Source organism: Camponotus vicinus, unplaced genomic scaffold, assembly GCF_025532165.1.
Source record: "Camponotus vicinus isolate PSW18456_S1 unplaced genomic scaffold, iyCamVici1.0 SCAF_12, whole genome shotgun sequence".
NCBI lineage: Eukaryota > Metazoa > Arthropoda > Insecta > Hymenoptera > Formicidae > Camponotus > Camponotus vicinus.
Window position 1 is genome coordinate 320,087 of NW_028141948.1, and position 15,233 is coordinate 335,319.

Here is a 15,233-nt window from a genome sequence, read left to right on the forward strand (position 1 = left end):
AGGTCGCGGGCGGATCGAGGGGGATCCAAGGGAGATGACGGGATTTCGGTGTCGGTATCAGACTCACGACGTGTTCTCTGGCGTGCGAAGAAGGAAGAGAGCGAAGCGGAGAGGAGCACGCGGAGGAGGACCGTGCTCTCGTTGACTCTCTGGCGGCGGCCAGTTTCAGCCTCGGCGCTGGACCGTGAGCCACGCGATTTCTGCTCTCTTTCTTTCTTTCTCACTGTTTCTTTTTTTTTCTTTCTTTCTCTCTTCCATCCTCCATCCCTATCTCTTCCTCTTTCACTCTCTCTCTCGTTCCGTCTCCTGCAAATGGACGATTGCAAAGATGTGAAGATTGACGTCGATCTGTTGTTGCGTCGCACAGCAAGAGTTGTCATCTTCCCATGATGATATAGAATGATATCGCGCGCTTTGGCTCGTTCCGAGTGCGTGATTGATCGAGAGGAGATCGAGCACGGAGAGTGTGGCCTGTGAAGATCGAGAGCAAGAGTGCAGATTCGGTGGCCGCGATCTCGTGACCGGAAAAGCAACGACTAGTCATTAAAATAGAACCGACGTCTTGATAATTACGGAAAGAAGATCCAGAGTAAAAAAACTCGGTAAATCGCGAGTGCGCCAAGCATTGAAATCTCCACTGTCGCTAGCAAAGCAAGCGACGTAAAACACAACAAGCATACAATTTTCAATATATATTGATACGTGTATCCTCGCAAGTTTGCGTTCCATTTACCATGATCTATCAGTCGAACCATCAAGCACCCACGATGTCATCTACTAAGAAAACGTCGCCCAGACTGCAGCATCGCAATCTGCAAGCGTTCCCGGGCAAGTGTGCAAGGACGAAGCGAGCAAACGATCGAACGATCAACGACGAGAGATGCAAAGGGAGATGCAGGGTACAGTGGAGCGAAAAACACGTGAAGGAGGGCTTGGTCCTCGTCCAGGAGACGCAGCTCGCCAAAGTGGTCAAGACGGAACCCATCACGGAACGCTACGAGATTGATCCAACACCGTTTGCGAGGTGAATCGATTCGCAATACAATTCTTTTTTATCATCATTTTGTTATGCAAATTATGTTGGAAGCTGCAAAATTTTTAACTTATACTATATAATATTATATAATATTCTAAATAGCAAATATGATAATCTTATAAATGTTTTATTATATAAATTTAAAAGAAATTTTTTTTTGGACAAGTTTAGCGCAAATCTTGAATTTTTATTAAATTTTCTCATAAAAATGGGTCATTCCGTAGAGTTGTAAATTTACTCCCAACGATATATACATATATATGCGGATCATATTGTGCGTAACAAGCCACGCACGATGATTAATCATTTTTGGATGCGTCGCGTAATTTGTCAAAGCGTTACGCATACGCTCAACGATACGTGACGCGCGTCGTGTATTAATCATATTCATTGCACTGTCGCTAATCGCCGCGCGAATTAGATTCATAATGATCGTCGACGAGATCAATAGTGACGGAACGTCGGTAATAGGATACTGATTGCCCAGCCTGTAATTTCGTACTAATAATTTAATTTAGAGTTGCGTGCGAAACGCGTAATATTTATAGATAGTGCTACCGATGAAATTCACCGTCGTTATTCTTACTTTCATTTTCATCAAATTAACCGATAGACTTTTACATAATGATAATGTAAGCTGTTTCTTAAAAAAAATTTGTGGAAAGCAAATAATCAATCTTAAATATATACACTATCTCAAATTTCTTTGAATATAAATTGCCGATTATATATCGTTCTCTTAAAAATAATTATGTTAGAGGTCGATTCATTATTGTGTTTACGTATCTGCAATTTGTTTTTTTAGAAAAAATATAAAATACGATATCGTAGAAAAAAAAATGTTAATTGTTTGATATTTATTTTTGATTAATCGACATCTCTATCGTTCGGTTATTAACCGAAATTGACAGTTTCGTGAAGACCGCAAATGAATGTGTTTATTTTCATGGATTCTTAAAGACATTTCGTGGATGTTTTAATGCATCATTTTTGATGAATAGCACATGTGCATGATAACTCGTTGCGTGCTCGTCATCAGTCGTTTGCAATTGCACATCTTGCAGCATCTTTGGACCATTAATAAAGTTGATTTACTTGCACAAAAGCATTTCGCATAATATATAAATAGTTACCAAACTATAGATGTAATCGTGATATTTACTCGGAGACGTTGCACACGTACTCGTCGCGATCATGCGCATTTTGCATGTCAATGCTATTAAAGTTTTGCGCTATTAAACTCGTAATTAATGACAGTTAATGATATCGATATTAATATTTTTTTCTGTCAACTACAATTAACATCAAAAATATATAAAAATATTAATAACAATTTTAATTGAAACAGAATTTGCGCGGTAAACGAAACGCTTTTTATCATTTGAATCACAGCGATAAGCAGGAGACAAAAATGTCTCAGGGACGATCACGATAAATTTTCATAAATTATTCCGTCAAGTCGCGACGGCTTTCAACACCTCCCTCTCAGATGCTGTCATTATCCGTGATCCGATCGCTAAAATCCAATTTTCTATGATTACTGCTCGTACCAATCTTTAATAATGGTGAAATGCTTTAATCAATGCGCCGTATACAGACGGATATTATCCGGGTAGCGGCGATTCAATGCTCTCCCTCTCTTTCGTTCTCTCTCTTTCTCTCTCTCTTCTTTGATACTCGCTCTGCCCGTGGTAATTACTTTTAGAAGCGAACCTTGAGTGGTAAAGGGCAATATAAAAATTACGGTATCGGCCCCTTTCGTCTCTGGCGCCGTTTCTCTTGTTTCTTCGCCTCCGTCTTGGTCGCTTTTACATCTCATTGTCAGACGAGAAGAAGGAAATTCGGGATACGCTAATGCGCGACCTTAAAATAGAAATCGATTAAAGAAACTTGCGTTGTCTGCGCTATCGATGTTCATTATCCTCATCTCGCGACCACGAAGAAACGCGACGATGAATTACTACCGATTTACCGAGGCATATTTCACGTGAGAAGTCTTGCTATTCTGGCGCAATCTTCCAACCGCATTTCCGACTCTCGATCTTCAAATCCTAGACGCGTCTATCCTCGCGCCTTATTAATTTGATTATATTTTTTATATAATTAATTAAGATAAATAAAGAGAAAAAGATTATTTAGCGCATATTTACGCGAGCAAAAGTAGAATGTCAGAGTATTTGATCTCGATATAGAAAGTTAATGTGCGATGCATCATCTCTTGATCATATCTTACTTGGTTGCACTTTATGTAGTGCGCTCTCCTGTGTATAAAGATGCTTGCTTAAATACAGCTGAAAACGTGAGATACGCATTACGGCCACAGCCTTGCCAGGCGCCGTTGTGTCGACCTTGCCAAAGAGACGACCGGAATCTTCGATGGTTTTTAATACGATGAAAAGCGGTGCGTTCAGGATTGTAAATAATGTAATCACTCGACGGGATGTTAAATTCAAGACGATGACATTAGGTATCGCGAATGGGATATTGTCTGTTAAAAATAACGGAAAAACTACGAGTAAAATGCTGCGATAAAACAAAAGTTGCCAAAGAGATTTCGCGAAAATAAAATTGATTTAGATGTTTAACTCGATAAACAGAAATATATCTCATGTAATGAAGCGACGAAGGTCATAATTGTTAAAGATGCGATCGCGAGATAAAACATTTTTATCATTCTTAACATTTTTATAACACCAAAGTAGCGGAAAATTGCGAAATGAAGGAAAGAGAGAAGATATGCAGCAGAAAGTAGTTGGAGTAGTAGTGAAGGATGCTAGGAAAGTGGTTGCATTTGTAAAGTTACTTGTTTTTCAAAAAAGAAATAAATTTTTTTAAAAATGTAAAAGTTAAAAAAGAAATATTGAAATTTGAAATGTGCAAAATATCGTAAGATTTTGTAGCGATAAGAGAAAAGCTCCTACGTTTATTTGAAAAATGAGTACAAAAATCGAACTTTATTATTGTGAAATATTCTTATTAATATTTTAACAGCGGTCAGTGGGCAAAAGTCTATCGCTGCAGATCGCGATCAACTGGTATACTTTACGCAGCCAAATATTCGTCCAGAAATCGATTCAACGCTGATTGCAGCGCGGAATTGAGACACGAGATCGCCTTGTTATCCCTATGTTCGCAATCGCCACGTGTCGTCCGGCTACACGATGTTTACGAGACGCCAAAGGAAATTATTTTGGTCATGGAATAGTAAGTTTTTTTAATTTTTCATATAATATTTTTTGTTTTAATAGTTTCGTGATAAATTATTATCATATTAAAGAAAGAGAATATCATGGAAAGTATGTATGCAAAAAAATGTGATATTTATAGATATTTATCGTCAACATACAACGCGATAGTTTCTAACATTCTTACATTCTACTAATCTCGGAATGATAAAGGAATGATAATTTCTTTTTTAGCGCGCCCGGAGGTGATCTGCAGACGCTCATCGATGGCGATTTGGTGCCTCTCGAAGGTGACGTCGTACATTTTGTGCGGCAGCTAGTGGAAGGACTCGTCTACCTCCACGAGAGAAATATCGCCCATTTGGACATCAAGGTAAGTTCGACCCATAAAAGGTCGATGCAAACTTGTCACGCTTCTCTCCGGATCCTGGAGCCGACTTCATCGACGCGTCGTCTGAAATTTCCAACCGTGCTTGCGCTTCGTTGCAAGCGCGAAAAAAAATAATCAGAAAAATCATGAGTAGCAGATTTCCGGTATTACGTGTCTCTTTGTGTCGGTAATTTTACTCGTAATAGAATTTATATAGAACTCGATAAAATTCGATATAATATAAAATAAAGTCCGAGATTGATATTGCGATATATTTCAACTATAATTAAATCAACTATAATTTATGTTAATCAACTATAATTAAATATAAGTAATCGAATGAGTTGACTAGTAAACGATCGTCGAATCATTGGACTCTATTTCACAAAAACGGATAAAGCTGATAGACGAGAATTTAATTGCAACCGGTCATCGATACAATAAATGACAAGTTCTCGAAAACAAATTGGAATAATCATTTACACCGTGAAAAAGATACAAAGATACACACAACGATCGTAGAACAATTATTATTATTATTATTTCCATATTTTCGAAAACCAGACTTGCTTTTAAAATACGAATGCTTGATGAAAAAAAGAGATGTGTCTCGCATATTTATCTGTCGAGAATTCGAGAGATAGAATCGGACGACGAGCCTTTCGAAACTTGAAAATCTTTTCGTACGATGTTTTTTCTCTTTTTAGTGGACGGAAATTGATTTCGTCAGTCGTTTATTAGTGAAAAGAGACTCCTACGCCCCGGATGTGATGTATCGTACTTTCAGCACAACATATTTTTTTCTCTCTTTATTAATGCTATATAAATTATTTTGATATTCTCTAATGAGTCGACGCTCTCTATGAAAATCGAGCAACCATCAGAAGATGAATCAAGCTATGTCTATTGAACAACGAAGTGACTCGTTCACTCTAGCTCACTTTATTCTTCAAAGCCAGTGTCATATTTTTTTGTGAGCGCTTGTTCGAGCAGCGCAAATATTTCTCCGACTGGCTCACTTTTTGTCTCGTTTTTCTTTATTTCAGTCATAAAACCTCTTGTAGCGGTGCAATTAAGCGCTGTCGACATTTACACGCGAAGAGGTCTTTAATCTCCGACAACCTTTAATCTTGACGGCATTGTTTTATCGCTTTAGAATGAAAGAGAGAAGGAGTGAGGAAACTCTTCACCATTCACGTGTTGCATAAAAATGTCAAGAACTTAAAAGTTTCGAAAACGAAGCGCTACTTGTTCTCCGAAAGTTGCGCTAAGCTCGACTAAATTATGAAAACTTTTATTATCCCATAAAAAAATAATATTTTAACCTGCTCTCTTCCAGACGCATTTATTACAGATGTGATAAAATATTTACGACTACGTCTATCATATCGCTCTTCGCTCATAGAAATAGATATATATGTCTCTTGCATCGCTGTACAATTTTAACATGTAGATCTTATTGTTAACTCGCTAATCAAAGAAACCACACCGACATCCGATTAGTATTGCGAGAGGAACATGTGTCAGGATGTAAGTTCAGGATGGTGAGCGTAGGAGAAATAAACCGGTGATAACACACGCAAAGAGGTGCAAAAGCAGCTCCTTGCAAAAGTACATTTTGATTCAACGAGATCGTCGGATCTTCGAGTGAGATAGTAGACTCCTGATGTTGTTCGCCAACGTCCACTTCGCACTTTTTATCCGCGCGATGCGAGTTTAGGTCGATTTGCATTATAAGAAGAAGCCGTAATCGAGCGGATGTCCGATTCTCTTGCGCGAAACAAGGATTTTTTTCTCGACGCTGCAACTTGATCGATCAACGGATTAAATTAATCGTACAAAGTTCAGTTATGAATCGATTAATATTTATCGCATTCGCTACGGTGACGTAATGAATTAATTCCGGCCTACTGTAACTAGCAATAGTTGCTCAAGTTTTGCGACAAATGGGTTCCACTTGATTTATTTCCTAAGCGTTATGATTGCAAACGCGCATTCAACTGCGGCGTATGAAACGCGTGACGTACGCAACGTGAACGCATTATTTCCGCGCTCCATGCACACTATCGCCGTATTTGGATATAGCGTGTATGTGCGAGAGAAAAGGAGATCAGGGAGGAGATTGTTTATGAATCCTGAACGAGCCCATCTTACGCCATGCATTCGACTGGACGATTCTCTCGTCGAATAAACGCCAGGAAAACGAGGACCTATAAAGTCTCTACATTAAAATATATCTCTAAGGAACTCATTAAAAAAAACAACAAAAAGACAAACAAAAGGATGAACGCAACCGAGTCTACAAGTTACCGAGTGCACTTTAAGCTCGATGCCACCCACTCAAAGTCCTCGCGATCCATAGAAACATAACGCTTTCGCTGCAATAACGCGACCGCGTCACATTAGATCCGGCGCGGATATGCAGATGAGAGAGAAAGAAAGACAAAGATGAAAGAGATATTTCGCTGAGCAAAGTCATTTGTACAAAAGAACGCAAAAACTCACAGCGCGGAGGAAAAACAGAACGCGCGAGCTGTAGTTGCCGACCACGCCCTGCTTCTTTGCTGATACACTCTCGGTGAATCACATCTGGTTCCTATCTCCGTTAGGTACCCATGTCTGGACACCATAACGAGAGCAACTCTTGCGATAACCCATCAAGTATCCACCAAGGGGAAGAATAGTAGTCGCCGATCGACAATTTTAGATCTGGCAACCTCTCTCACTGTCTAATGACTATAACGTTAGAAATATATAATTCTTCTATACATATATATGAGATTTATGTATATGAATATTAATTTTTTTACCGCGAGTCAGATATAATATATATTTTCCTCATAGAACAAACACTTTGATTGAATGATCAGACGACTTTGCGGTATTCGTTTAAGCCCACGCGTCTGTTTGAATAAAGCAGAGATATTTCATAGATTTAATCATGTGGGATTGCTGATCACATCCTTCTGAAGAGTCTAATATTTTATTTTATACTAGTGTCATAAAGCTGAAAGAAAATGATTAACAAAACGCTCGAGGCCATCGTTGAGATCAGACTTCGTATTCGGTTCGTCACAGATTCTACAAAATTTATATAGATGTGATATGTTAAAATATTAAAATTATATATCTGGGCTATAAAGGGACCGGTTAAATTAACAATTTATATTTCATTGAGCGGCATATATCTATTATAAATTGAATTCGCGTACGTAAAGAGAAAATGCGCCGCATTAGATCTACGTATCAACCGCGTCAGCTGATCTCTCCAAGTTCGTAAATTACGAATAGCTCGAATGAGAATCACTTCGCGTTTCTCAGTGTTTTAATCAGCAGTCGTTCCACGGAAAACGCGCGCATGCTCGATGGAAAATAAATGTCTAAAAAAGGCTGCGAACAACAAGAAGACGGCAGATCGCGCAGCGTGCCATTTTGATGACAAGCGCGATTGCGAACCCCGCATTATTCTTTATAATCTTCCCACTAGTACGTGGCCTATTTATCATTCAACTGCAACGCATTCGCGAGCTTCTGCGCGATATTATTATGTGGACTCGCGCGCACGCAAAGTAGTGCGGCCACGTAATATTCCCGCTACGTAATGGCTCTGTGTCGCGAGGGAATTACGTATCTCGAGAATCGAGATTTATTTTTACATCTTTTGTCATTATTTATTAGTCGCGCACGACCAAGAGAGAAACTTTGAATATTCAGGCGCGCCTACGAGAAAATGCCCAAGGCTTACCTCGCGTTAAATCGAGGATTCTAAGCGAGTGGAGCACCGATGACGCTTGAAAAGAGCTACGTCCTTCTGTTGTTGTCCCGTATCATCTTTAATAAAAAAGCCAGATAACTGCAACACACACACCTATATTTAAAATATTAATTCTTTTCGATCGACACCTACACTTGATTTTATCACATCTTGCTCAACCAATATGCCTCATGTGCGAATATATATAACATATATATGTAGCATTCAGTTTAATCAATTCAACGATTAGTAGCAGGTGTAAGCGATTTTAGAACATCTTGAGCAGTATAATCATTACGATTTAGATTATGTCAGCAATTATAATATCTTGCAGCCTTCGATACTTACTATCAGCCTTCATTGTATGTCGGTTGTTGGCGATTTATGATAATTAGATTGTCGGCGTGTCTTTGAATTTCATGGCGATCTGTTGCGAGTAATGCAGCGATTGGCATACTTGATCCTTCTATTCGATACACTTTCATAAATTGTTTTGCGATAATATCACGTCGATTCTTTTCGCGATTAATTATTTTTCTCATTCATCAAATTGTCGCAAAAATGCAAAATGTCGAAAGCGCTCATCCTCATCACTAAATTTTTTTGATCCTTCTCCTTTCGCCCCTCGAGATAATGGAACGATTACTCGAATATGGAAGAGAATACGCACGATATGCACTTTGTATGCGGTTTAAAATGAATATCGAAACACGATAGAATCGCCTGATTATGCAATCTCTAAAGGGTGCGCGTACATCGAAATTCCATTCACCGACAAGTCCAGCAGCGATTATCGGATGTGCTCTCTCCGTAAAGATGCAGAAAATCGCTTCCTTTCGCGTCCTTAATACGCTCGTGCATGCTTATTTGGGCGAACATACCTAACTGGAAGACCGATTCTCTTTAGTTACGATAAAAATAAATACAATGACACATATTATGTTTAACTTTTTCGAGAGAATCATTTAATTCCACGAGCTATGCGAAGCAATTCAATTGTACAAGATCGTTAAGGCAATAAAGCTATTAATGAATTTAAGGCGTTCATCATATATATAATGTGTGCATGTCTTACGAAAGCTTTTTCATTAAATATATGTAAATTCTTTTGAATCTTGCAGCCTCAAAATCTGGTCATGATGGGTTCCTTCCCGGATTGCGACGTTAAATTGTGCGATTTCGAAATCTCGAGAGTGATTCTCGAGGGCACTGAGGTACGCGAGATTCTTGGCACGCCGGATTATGTGGGTGAGTGACTTTCCTTGGTTTCCGGTGAATTATTACCTTACAATTTTACTTGCATGTTGATGCAAAAAATTGAGATATTTTTATTTTAAAGAATAAAATCCTTTAGCATTCAGAGATGTATATTTATAAATGTTTCTTTCCTTTTCTGTCGCAATACGTTAACATATCGTTTGAGGTTTCGAAAGTTTAATACGCGTCATAAATTTTTTTGAATATATATAACAATTCAGAGCAATTCGCTGGCTGAGCGATTACTGAGAAATCGAGCGTCATGCGACTTGACAAACTTTCTTAATAAGCAATAAAATATAATAAACAAAATATAATAGTGCTACATTGTATGACTGTCAAGATAGTCGAGTATACCGAACATTAAGATTTACCGAGACATCGCGCCGAAAGGAGGGTGAAAGGAGAACACCACCCAAGTGGTGTGGCTTAATTGCTACTGATCATTATCTAGATTTGCTAATTGACGATCATTGTGGCGAGATTACAAATATAATAGGTATTAATTGACACGTTAGCCTCATTCCATGCTGCCCTTAATAAAGTCACATGGGAAGAAGGGGGAAGAAAGAGGGGGAGAAACACTCTCGTTACAGTGTGTGTGCTCGCACGATGTGACATGCACACACGTACAATCGGGTCCGTAAATGACGTCGGTCGTTTCAAATCGTGCCATTTTCCAGGCAAGGTAATTGACGCGTGTCTGATGTGACCTTTACGTCGTGGAGAACGAAGTAAATAAAGTCGAACAGGGGCGATGAATTAATGTTTCTCCTTTGTGCACAATTTTCCTCTGTCTCTCTCTCTCTCTATCGTTTAAAATTGAGATTTTGCGGGAACAAACGTTTCTTCTTCGTCCGGGCTGTCACAAATTTAAATATGATTTGCAGTTTAAAGAATGACGCGTTTTTCTTGGACTCGCCATGAAAATTATTTACCGATTAATTATCGCCGATGTGTCGGTCTCACCCGCCCACCTATTTGATCAAAATAGAGCAGCAAAATGTCAAGTGGTGATAATATCGGAGGTGGTACCGTTATGCTTGTTAAGAAAAAGATGCTTTGAATCTGTCAGCCACTTAAGAGGTAGAGAATCGGTGGACTACTTATCGCGCGATTTAATTAATACTTGTCATCATGCAATATCTACAAAATAATAATAGGATCGAGGAAATAAGAATAGGAACAATTGGCAGTGGATAATTAAAATTATATCGAGATGATTCAATTTCCTCGGCAATAAACTAGAAACAGTTATAACAATTATATTTGTTCGTTCCGTTCGCTTCGACAGCATAAATCGAGCTTTAAATTTTTATAAAGGATTTTATAAAAGTTTACAATCTCTTTTCCTCTCACAGTTAGAGCGAATTATAACTTTAACAATCTATAAATCGAATTGAAAATCAGAATCAGATAGATGAAGTGACACGAATCAGATAATCCCGACTCTCGACTTCATTCCCAAGCAGATGACCCACGACTTTCGTATACATATGTAAATAAAAATGACGCGTTCGAGTGACGTCACATACGAGATCACTGAACATAAAATAAATGGTTAAACGGACAGACGGACGGGAGAAATCTCAGCGTATGAGATCATGTGCTACATGATATTGTGTGTAAACGTTTCCATATATTCAATCATGTTTACATTTCTCTTTCAGCGCCCGAAATACTGCATTATGAACCGATCACGCTGGCAGCCGATATGTGGTAAGACTAAACGTCAAGTTTATGCATTATTTCTTTATGTTTCAAATCTTCGGATGTGTATCAAATTTTTCTCATTCTATAAAAAGAATATATTTGTTCTAGGTCGCTCGGTGTCACAACTTATGTATTGCTGACAGGCTTCTCGCCTTTTGGCGGCGAAACCGACCAGGAAACTTTTCGGAACATATCCTTGGGGGAAGTGGATTTTCCCGAGGAGTTGTTCGAGGATATCTCGGCGCAGGCAAAGGACTTTGTCGCGAAGCTCTTGGTGTTAGACCCGAGGTATAATCGCCATTCGATTCATCGCACGCTTGAGTCTTCTCACGAATAAATTTTCTCGAAGAACAATTTATTCTTATTTTTTCTCCTTTCCTCTTTTTTCTAGTGCACGAATGACAGCGAAGCAATGCCTGCGCCACGATTGGCTACGCGGTGCCCCGATGCAAGCGTCGCCTCATCTACGAAGATATCTGTCCAAGTCGCGCGAAGTTCTTCTGGAACGAGTCGTTAGCCGAGAGAATCTGAGACGAGCTGCGCTGATAAGTCAAACAACTAGCCAGGCAAGTCTCTGCCAGGTGGATCTCCAGAACGATCAGAATTCTCATCAGCAGCATCATCAACAGGGGTTGCAAGACTGCCTACTGAGTCAGAGCGAGATGTGTCTGACTCACCATCTCACGGAAAGCCGTTTGAGTTTGGCGGGTAGCGAGGAATTTCCTAGCCCAGTAGATTCTCAGGTCAGCTTAGAGTCTTCCAGGACCAACTTGAGTTACGCGAGTCAGAGCTGCCTGTTGAATCAAGAGCAGACGCAAGGGCTACTGAGTAAAGCTCAGAGCCGATCCCAGGCTAATTTGAATCAAGGTCTGAGCCGCGGAATACTCTCGAGGATACGCAGTCTGAATCGCGTTCAGTCTCAGGCATGTCTGCTGAATGGATCTGCGGCGATCGGTTACGAGCAGATTGCCGCAATGAACCTTGTTATCAGTAAATCTCGCGAGAAACTGTATGGCTTAAGATCCTTGTCGAAATCCCAGGATGTCCTGGATATTTACAAAAGCCTGGAATGTCTGAAGCGTCGAAGGAAGAGTTACCAATGCGCCAAAACCCAAAATATGCTCTCAATTTTAAAGCAATTCAGCGCTGAGATCGCGTCCTCCAAACTTATACCGTCAATGAGCGACGATCGTATACTCACTAATGTAACATCAAAGACTGATTTAATATCCAATAAGATTGAGAAAATTAATCAAGATATACCAACAATTGTGTCGACGAATCCAAAGATACCGAATGGTTTCAGCGATGATAATCAAGATAACTTGTACATGTCGAATAATACGAAACGTGAAGCAAAGAATATAGATCAATTACAGATCCCGAAGAAGCTCACCTCGGAATCTGAAGAGAATCTAGATTCTCTAAAGTCAGTCGAGTCGGATACCTTGACGGAAGATTCCGATGAGATGTCGTTAAGACGCGAGGCGAAACATGATAGTTTAGACAAACATCCTTGCGAACGTCAATATTCTAACGTTTCTAGCCGTTCCAATAATTCAGCAATGTCCGATGATAAGGAGGATCGTTCGACGGAATCGGAAAACGATGAGCCAAAATACACGGTGGCGCAGCTGGTCTCCGCATTCAACAAACACCAGGAGGTCGCTTCGAAGACGAGCCTGAAAGCAATCATGTCCGAGGGACGAATTAACGAGGTAATATTTCCGACCGGCACGAAAGCTTTACGTCTCTTTATCCCGGACATTAACATCACTGAAAATAAGATTGTCAGACGAAAAACGAGTTATAAGCCGCGAAAGAATTGGGAGGAACTTAGAAAACGCAACGAGAAAAACGAAGGTATTTTAAAGAGTCGTGACAACGATTCTGACAAAGAGGGTGTTGATAATAAAGATAAGACTTGGAACGAGCTCACGCGAAAAGAGAATCAGGAAGATTCTGTGAAGGTCCTCGAAGAGAATGTTGCTACTGTTTCAGAGTTAATAAATCAGAATGAAGATACGAATTTACCTTTGGATCATTGCTCGCTTTTGCAGCCTGAAGAAGGTAATGAACAGTCCTTTATCGATACCATAAATACTGGAAGCAATCTCGATATCACGATAGATGAAAAATATAAACAGTGCGTGAAGGGTGCTATGTCTGGCAAAATTGAAACGCCTGCGAAGAATCAAAAGCGAAATCTAAAACCGTTAGAAACGCAACATAAAATTACTATTTCAATTCGTCAAAAGGAGAGATTGCCTAATTATATATATCCAGACATAACTTTGAAAGATGACAATCACGAAGTGCTTAAAAAAACATCTGTCATCGCGACTAACGTAAAATCCGGATCTACAATCGGATCTAAGATTGAACGAAACAAATCAAATTGTGGCACTACAAATGTAAATCTCAAAGATATTTTGCAGCGGGTAGACAGTTTCAAAAATACTCCTAAAGAAAATTTAGAAAATCTCAGAAAGAGAACGTCGATCGCGAAGATTATCTTGAACGACAATCTTGTCCATGATAATCAAGACGGTTATGAGACGAGTTCTTGTGCGAAGAATGAACCATCATCGACCGACAGTCAACCGGAAGAGCGAACGAAGCTGACGGTTCCGCCATCCTTTATCCGATCCTCCTCTTTGTCGAGCGACAGCAGTTGCCCCACGCCATCCAGCGTGCAATCCGATATAAATGTATCGTGGGAGGACGTCCAAGTCGCCGCGGGTTCAAGCACGTCTTTGGAAAAAGAGGACGTCTGCAGAGCTGCGAAAAAGAGTGATATCCAGCGGACGTTCAGCGAGGGAAGAAACAGACAATATACGGAAGAACGAAAAGGGGTCTGGGGTCGGATTTGTACCGGCTCTTATATCAGAGCCATGGAAAAGTTTAGCGGCAAAAATGTAGACACTGCGAGGAAGTCAACAGGTTCAACGATTCTCGCGGAACAGACGGAAAAAACCAGAAGGAAAAGCAGTTCTGCAATGCCGCAATATATAAATCTTTAAGTATCTTGACCTTTAGATGATTGCTGTTTAAAGTATAATATGCAAAAGCATTTCGAACATTGCAAAGTCTATTTTATGTTCCTGAAGAAATGCGATCCTTCATCTGCAGTGGCGTGGAACGGAAGAGAGTGAGGATGAAGATTGATTGATATCTTTTTTCCGGAGTATCCTAATCGCGCGGCAAGGTGGAAGATAATGCTCTTGCGATCTTGAGAAGCGTAACCATGAGCAAGGACCTTGGGCATTAGAACTCCGTTATAACGCCGCGTGCCAATCGGAATGCGGATACGCGTGTCTATTGCGTGTCAGCATTTCTATTGATGAGACAGTCGTTATTAACATCCCACTCGATCGAGTATCGATCAGTGCATGATCAATAACAATACAAGAATGATATCGATGCGTAATAAGACGATAATGTTTTTAGAAAAAAGAAATGGCATAATACAATAGATGAAATATATTAGAGAAGGTAATTATTTCTGCATCGTATCTATCTTGCTTACGTTATATATGTGCGCGTCTTCTCTTTGAATTCGTAAACTATTCTTAAACTTCCTCTCATGCGCGAAATATTACAATGAAATATTTTCTAAAAATTTCAAAGATTATTGAAGATATATATTGAAGATTGATAATTTTAGAAAATTGTATAGAGAGATTGGATTATATATTTCCGCATTTTTTCAACGGATACTATACCATGCCTTATATTGTATTTTTTTATATTTATAACCTACCAATAAATTTCGTCTAAAAGAGTACATCGTTTTTCAATAGCGCAATTACTGGAAAGATAATCTTCATCACTTTTGCAAGATGCAATTAGGGATATGATCGTGAAATTAAGAGAATCGTTGCACGTCGATATACGATCATGGCCACGATTCCTTAT

At 39.4% G+C, this 15,233-nt stretch overlaps 1 protein-coding gene across 1 annotated transcript; it reads left to right on the forward strand.

Moving 5' to 3' along the window:
* The first annotated feature begins 138 nt into the window (after window positions 1-138).
* LOC145962376 (uncharacterized) lies at window positions 139-15,032 on the forward strand. The gene is made up of 7 exons (XM_083083438.1): window positions 139-1,024; window positions 4,028-4,240; window positions 4,456-4,594; window positions 9,467-9,593; window positions 11,273-11,321; window positions 11,424-11,603; window positions 11,707-15,032. Exons 1-7 carry the CDS (start codon window positions 735-737, stop codon window positions 14,336-14,338), a joined length of 3,630 nt encoding a protein of 1,209 aa, XP_082939564.1. The 5' UTR covers window positions 139-734; the 3' UTR covers window positions 14,339-15,032.
* Window positions 15,033-15,233: the final 201 nt, after the last annotated feature.